We start from the raw sequence: 7,624 nt of genomic DNA on the forward strand, positions 1-7,624 counted from the left end.
GCTTGTCCCTCCTGTGTTTATTTGTCACTGATGTTTTAGCTTAATGATTTCATTAAATTCTATGGAAAGGAATCTGCTGTTGCATCAGCCAAGCTTCTTTATAAGTTTCACCTCACTGGTGTGTTTGGTAACAAAACTGTGTCAACATAAGAGTGTCAAAACTTTCCTAAGAACTTTCAGCACAGTCCATCCACTTCCTCTCTGATCACTGTCTGTCTTCCCTTGATTTGTGCCGGTGTGTTTTTGTGCAACGTGTCATGTATCTGCACATTTTTTTTTAAAGTAATACTGGACTGATTTTGCGCCGCCGCCGCTGCTGCTGCTGCTGCTGCTGCTGCTGCGAGTGTTTGTGTGTCTGTGTGTTTTGTCTGAGGAAGCTGTGTGGTTGGAGTGTCAAATCTAAAATACTTCCTCATCCTCTTGTGCTCGCATTAGAGCGACCTTCAGATGTCAGCAGCGTCTCACAGTCCACCTCGGCGGCAGACTGATCGCACATGTGACCGTTTTAACTTGATTTCAGGGGTTCCCGTATTAGATTTATGCAAAGTGCGTGTGAAGCTAAGAAGTGCTGGGAGGTGAACTTTGGTGAGTATTTACACTTTTATTTCTTTTCTCTTTTTTTTGTAGACTTTTTCTTTTCTCATTCCAACTCAGGTAAAGTTGGATTTTAAAATAATATATAGAAAAGAAATGAGGTGATTACTGCAAGAGTTACCTGACTGATTCAGATTATGACTTACTTTAAGAGGCCATGTTTTATTTTAACCAGCAGTCTCAAAAAAATGCAGAGAAGTTTCATCTGGAAGTATCTTCTTGGTTTTATCATCCTTAAAAGAAAGGATCTTAGTCAGGGCAGAGTTAAGCTGGTGGCATGCAAAGGTTTTTTTATTTCAGGCCAGATTTTCTAGTCCAAAGATGTAGAAATAAACCGCTTTCTTCCTTCATCTTGCTGCCCATTCATACCGAAAGTGGCTGCAGCATGTCGACATATATGTCAGATCCAAATGCTGTCAGACGCTTCACAAAACACATTAACATGGTCAGTGGTCCACACCTGTCTGAACACGTCATTTCTTTGTCTAAAAATGCACTGCAACAGTTGTTTTACTGCAATGTGTAGCGGTATTTTTGTTAATCTCTCATCTAATAAAGAAAATATGAGGTGAATAACTAAACTTTTAAGTCAGTGCGCGTATGTGTCAACATCAGGCCTCCTCTAAAAACTCTGTAAGCTCACGCGATGTTAAATCAAAGGCAACGAGTTAGTTCTCCTTCATCCATAAAACTACGCTGAGCGAAACAAATCATCAGCAAGTCAGCAGTGTAGACCTGATCTTATCTGATTTCCAGAAATTTAAATCAGTTTACTTTGCCTGTAATAACTACATAAGGAAGTAACTGTCAGTAACTAAATATCATTAAAGCGGTGAAATTACAGTTACTAAACAGATTTCTGTTACCTGTACTTGAGGATTTGCACCTAGTTTATGTCTACGTATTACTAAAGTTCAGACTGAAATAATTATTTACCCCATTGGTTTTGTCTGATGCTGTTTTGTTAAAAGAATCAGATTGTATATTTGGAAAAAAAAAAAGCGCTGCAGACGTTTTCACAGAGTTGTCACGTTTCTCTATTCGAGGCACAAACACATTAAATTCATTCCATATTTCGCACAGAAAACATAATTGAAAGCTCAAATTTTATTGCAAACTTGTGTGCCAGAAGTTTATTTTTGTTTTTTCCTGTCCCGTATAATGATCTACACAGATTTATCATGCAACATTTAGGAGGGGCCCTCCTGCCCCAGATTGGGAACCCAGTTAGGAAACTACCTAAACGCATAGTATGCCGTTAAAATAAAAAATAGCCCTACTTTGGTTACAATAAAATAACCTTTATAAAGCTCAGCAGCGCTTTTATTTAAAATAAGTCGGGACGTGGGGCCGTTTTTCTGTAGAACAAGTTATTTTTAAGTACGTTTTTGCATTTTACTACTTTTAATATAGGATATTTACTTTTTTTAATTGTTCTTCTTATTGCTACCTTTACCTAAGTACAAGATCTGAGTGCTTCTTTCACCACTGTAAACAAGCTTAAATAGGTAACTTGGGCTTGACTATCTGAGAAGCTTCTTTCATTTTAAGAATTCACCTACAGCTCCTGGTACTACAGACAGGTTCGAAGAAAAACCAGAACAAAGACTCTCAGTGAGGTGTTTGGCCACCAGATAAGATCGTGTGCATCCTGGTATTTGTTCTGTAAATCACTTGTACTCTTCTGGAGATATTTACCATCCATCCTTTTACTCATTTACCCATTATATAATAGATATTTGGTATTCTTCATTGCGCGTTTTGATGGTGGTGGTGCTGTCTCAGATGTCGGTCCAAGCTCTGCACAGGCTCTTCAGCTGCTTTGAGATCCAGTGAGCACAAAGCGTGTGACATTTTCATGCTCATCATGCTTTGAATCAGTGGTGTCTCTCTGGATGGAGGGTTCGTCCTACTGGAACAGACCACATTAGGATAAAGACGATCACTCCAAATGCTTTGCATTGATTTGCACCTTGAACAGAGGCATCAGCCATCCGCTCACTGCTGCTTTATTTAATTTGTCGCCCATGTGCGAGTCCTATCAGTTAAAGCATATTTTTTGCTTCATTTGAAAAAACGATTTTAAAGCTGCAGCGTTTTTTGTTTGTTTTTTTATTCGTGATGTGATACCTGTTTCTGCACAGCACGCACATTTGTGCACTGAGTCATGATTTGTGGTGCTGTTAAGTGACATTTTCACAGCTCTGATATGACTCTGAATGTCTGAAACCACATTTGGAGAAAAGATGATGATGTCAATGAAAAAATAATACTATTTCTAGCCTTCAGTGTCAACTAATGAAACAAAAAAAAAGGGTGTGAGGAGTTAAAAGTGTTTCTCTTCAGGGAGCAGAGATCCTCGCTGTGAGCTGTGATGGAAAAACTTTGTCCTGTGTGCACAAGAATAAAGTTTCACCTTAAACAAGCTGGCAAAAGAAACTTGTTTAATAAAGTAGTTAAATGAATTAAAGGGCACCAAAGGTTGCCATTCTAAATGAAGTTAGAGACAAATTAAAGTAAAAAGTTAAGACACACTTAATAATAGTGGAGTATTTCTTGATTTTTTTTTAGGATTTTTAGCATTTCATAGCAAAATAATCACAGCAACAAGACAACATCAGCTGAGTTTTTCAGTGGCTGACAGCGAGCTGAGCTTTCTTTGATAAACTGAAGGAGGAAATTGTGCTTTCTCCCAGACGTGTGCACTCTGGTCCTGGCTCACGTTTCTGCTAAATAACAGTTTCAGATAAATCGTCAGCAGCCCAGTGAGAGGAAAGCTAAACCACAGATGCACCCTTATAGGTACACAGAGTGCAATTCAAGATTCCAGATTAGTATTTACAGAAATACACAGGCTAAAAATCAGGATGACTTCACTTTAAAACGTCTCACTCCCAAACATCTCCGATGAGCTCACGGGAATTTTATTTGTTCTGAGGAAATTTTAAGAAATTTGAATTTATAAAGAACTCAGCGCGTTTGTCTTAGTGTTTCATTTTGTGTATTTGTGCCTCGCAGTTGTTCATAAAGCTTGTCTCAGTTTATCCACATCCACACCCTCAGGTGTATCTGTGCATGTCGTATAAGTATTGCACTCAAAATATGCATTTAATGTAACTTTAATGTTTAAAATTATTTACATTTACAGAACATAAAAGGATGAGAAGTAGCCTCATTAATAATTGTTACATTAATCAATAAATACACATTTTGGGTTGTTTTTTCTGATTTACTAGTCAGAAAAACAGTATCTGCTGAACAGTATAACTCTGTACAGTATTTGACTTTCAAGCAGGAAACCATATAAAAAGTACAGTTCTACTGCCCTCTTTTGGGTATTATAGACACCCTGTGTAACCTGTTGGTCATTCAAGTTGTTTCATGTCTTTAGTGTAAAATGTCACTGTGTGCATAAAAAACATTTTAGTTGCTTTATTTCTTACATCTTTTACATCAGGCTGTTTACATATTTTGCATTTGAATTAACTTTATTTTTATTTTCTAGGTACCTTAAAAACAGGGTTAAAGCAGGAGTGATAGACCCCGGAGCAATGCCTCGTTCTTTCTTGGTGAAACGTGGTGGGCTGCACCACCTTCGTCACGTGGCAAGAAGCCCCAGCCCTGGAGCCACTGCAGTAATGTTCAGCGAACTGGAAAAAAGGGCGGGTGCCTGGGACACATCCCTGGAGTACACCAAACCGAAGACAAACGGTGATAATGCAATCGCCACTGTGTTATTACAGCAGGACTTAAAGTTCTGTAATGAAATTGGGAGCCGTCACCCATTCAGTCCTCAATCATACGGTGGGTGACAACGTTTTTTGTTTGTTTTATCTCTCCTAAGACTGAACTTTACACTTTTAAACAGCAGCTCTGTTTGGTCCAATAAGGAGTATATGAAAAATCATATTTTTCAAAACCTGTCTGTCTGCTTTTCTTTTCAGACCGCAGTTCTGCTGAGCCCTGTAGTCCTGTCAACGCGAATGTTTTTAGCCAAGTGGAAAAAGTCATTTCTCAGCCTCCCAAACCAGAAGTATTGTCGAGTCTTCAGGTGAGGTCCGCATATCCAGACAAACTGTCCGGACTGGGAGAGTTGGAACACCATCAGATCCTGAGAGAGACCAGGAGCAGCAGCTGCTCTAAGATCAGCACTCCGAGGCAGGAGTGCCTACTCTGTGGCAAGGTCGCAACAATTTTTTTTTTATGAAGTTCCTGTTTTTATTTCATTTTGACTTTTTATTTTTAGATTTATTTTGTATGATTTTCACAGAAGTACTATTTCTTTGGATTTTATTGTATTTTAGTTTTTTATTATGTACTGGGTATTAGTACATTATTATTATTATTATATTATTATTAAGGTTATTGTGTAATAATAATATTATTATACATCTATAAAGCTATCTTTACTTAAGACAGATCAACAAACATCCACCAGAAGACAAAGATTAAAAAGACATATATCATAGATTGTGTTTATTATAGTCATTTTTACAACAAATAAAATATTAAAATGCACAATACAGTTATTTATTTATTATGTTTCTTTCTACCTCTGATGAGCCATAACTTAAAAATTCCTCAATGATATATTAAATTGTTGCAACTTGTCTTTGCAGGTATTTTCATGTCTGTCAAGTCTGAAAACTCACATATGTAAGAGTCACAGAGGCAGAGCTCGTATGTCAGTGGCACACATCAAGTCCAGCAGGGCTGGTAATGAGCAGGCATCTTGCAGGGGGAAGGTCAGCATCACTTTGCCTTTAATAGCATTATTCTGTTACATCTTTGGATGTAAAATCAACTGTTTATTGGGATAGAGCTTTGTCAGATCCATGACTGCCTGCTGTTTTCAGGAGCGGACGTTCAGCTGTACGGTGTGTGGAAAAGTGTTCAAGCGCTCCTCCACCCTCTCCACTCATCTTCTCATTCATTCAGACACCCGGCCCTATCCCTGCCAGTACTGCGGCAAACGCTTCCACCAGAAGTCTGACATGAAGAAACACACCTTCATCCACACCGGTGAGTTTGTGCACTCCTGCTCTCAGTAAAACAGTCTGGTGTTTTCTGCTAAAATGAACACTACTAACATATGTGTGTATATTAGTATCCTTTAAGCCAGTCAGTTTGCATAATATGAAATCTGGCTCATTAAAATTGGCATAAAAGTCAGACTGTAAAAAGGCTCAGACTACTTCCTGATGATGTGAAGTTGTCCAGCACATGTAAAAGTACAACTTTTCACATTATTAATGAACTTCAGATCCACTACACAGAGTTAGTACATATGTAATTCCTTTATATGTCTTTTTATTCTCAGGCTCTACTAGAGTAGCGTTGATTTTTTTAAATAATAAAGCTTATATTATATATATTCCTGGACTTTGTTGCCACCCCTTAGTTTATCCACTGTCTGAAACAAACAGTTTTAGCACCATTTGAGTCAGCTTTCTTCTGATTGGCTGCCCCTCAGATGGTGGGTGGGGCTTTCTGTGCTCAAAAGTGTTCATCTTAGATGATGATATCCTCTCTGTTTGATGTCATACACATCCAAGACCAGAAAAAAGTCTGAGCTCTTTGCCCGCAGGGATTATTATAGAGCGCGCACACTAAGCTCATTATTATCCACCTCTGTAAAAGCAAAAAATATAAAAGAAAGAAAAACATAACAGTTCCCTTTGATATACTTTTTAATCTTAAATTCTAAACCTTATTGGTTGGTTTTTGTGTCATACCTGGATTCTGAAAGCAAGCAATAACAGCGTTCAATCCTCTCTGTTTGTCTGCTAGGGGAGAAGCCCCACGTGTGTCAGATATGTGGCAAAGCATTCAGCCAGAGCTCCAACCTCATCACCCACAGCCGAAAGCACAGGGATGACAGGCCCTACCGCTGCCCACGATGCCTTTACAGCTTCCAGCATAAAGTGGACCTGCGGCAGCACCAGGAGCAGCACTGCGCCTACCGCTGATTCTTCCCCACTCAAGACTTTAACCTTCTCAATGAAGAGGAACAGGAACTGGGACCTAAATCTCTGACTGTGTTGTTCCCAAGACAGCGTTTAATATTTCATGCAAAGCTATGTGCAGTGTTGGAGGTATATCATATGCCACAGGCATTGGTTTAGGGTGAGACATGAACTTCCACCAGGGTGTGTTGAGTCTCAGCGGTGTAGTGAAATGACTTTATTCATGTAAACAACAATACTTTAATAATTTAAACTGTAAATGCAAAATACGTCCTCAGTCAGTGCAGTTGATTTAACAGATGCTCATTTTTCAGGTGTACTTAGTGATATCGAGCTATTTTGTTTTGTTTTTTTCCACATACTGAGGAATATAGTTTTAATCTACTAACAGGAAAAATCACAGAGCTGTTAATGCTTACTTCCATCCATCTCCTTTATAGGTTATCCAAGGTCAGAGTCACTATTATTATATTATTAATAATTATTATTATTTCAGTTAAGCTGTGTTTAGACTTTAATTCTTGTGGACATGTGGTGTGTTTCCCAGTGTTTTTGTATTAACTGGACACCAAGTATGAGACTCCCACTCATTAATTATTCCTGGTTAGAGTTGATATTCAGAGTTATTGTTCAAATGTTAATAAAAGCAGTGCTGTGTGCAACAAAAGCTGAGATTTCTGGCTCTTACTATAGTATAATATTGTGTACATGTAACTTTGTAATAATTAAAAAAAAGTGAAGAAGAAAGAAATATTGATAGGGAATTCTTTTGAGTTTATTCGTTTTAACATTTGCTAAAGTAAGGTGTATCGTCCAAAGACAGGGTCTGATAAACACCTCCTACTACATGGAAAACGGGATAAAGTCTGAATAAGTTAAAGTAGTACAAAGAATTTTACTGCTCTCAGTTTGTCCGTCAAGCAGTAATGTTCGATACTACGAGTGTGGTTGGAGCTTTAACTTATCTAAACTAAGGTTTTTAAAGTGCACTTAACTTAGAGGTGAGTAGTAGAGCAATAGTTTTAATTTTCTTTGTTGTACTCAATCAAGGTTTTAACAGTTAA

The 7,624-nt window shown here is 38.0% G+C and overlaps 1 protein-coding gene across 1 annotated transcript; it reads left to right on the forward strand.

Moving 5' to 3' along the window:
- The first annotated feature begins 220 nt into the window (after positions 1–220).
- LOC102083319 (zinc finger protein 675) lies at positions 221–7,275 on the forward strand. Its single transcript, XM_005470172.4, has 6 exons — positions 221–585; positions 4,100–4,398; positions 4,539–4,777; positions 5,214–5,339; positions 5,451–5,616; positions 6,385–7,275. Exons 2-6 carry the CDS (start codon positions 4,146–4,148, stop codon positions 6,561–6,563), a joined length of 963 nt encoding a protein of 320 aa, XP_005470229.1. The 5' UTR covers positions 221–585; positions 4,100–4,145; the 3' UTR covers positions 6,564–7,275.
- The last annotated feature ends 349 nt before the right edge of the window (positions 7,276–7,624 follow it).

The sequence above is a fragment of the Oreochromis niloticus genome, linkage group LG6 (assembly GCF_001858045.2).
Source record: "Oreochromis niloticus isolate F11D_XX linkage group LG6, O_niloticus_UMD_NMBU, whole genome shotgun sequence".
NCBI classification, from domain to species: domain Eukaryota; kingdom Metazoa; phylum Chordata; class Actinopteri; order Cichliformes; family Cichlidae; genus Oreochromis; species Oreochromis niloticus.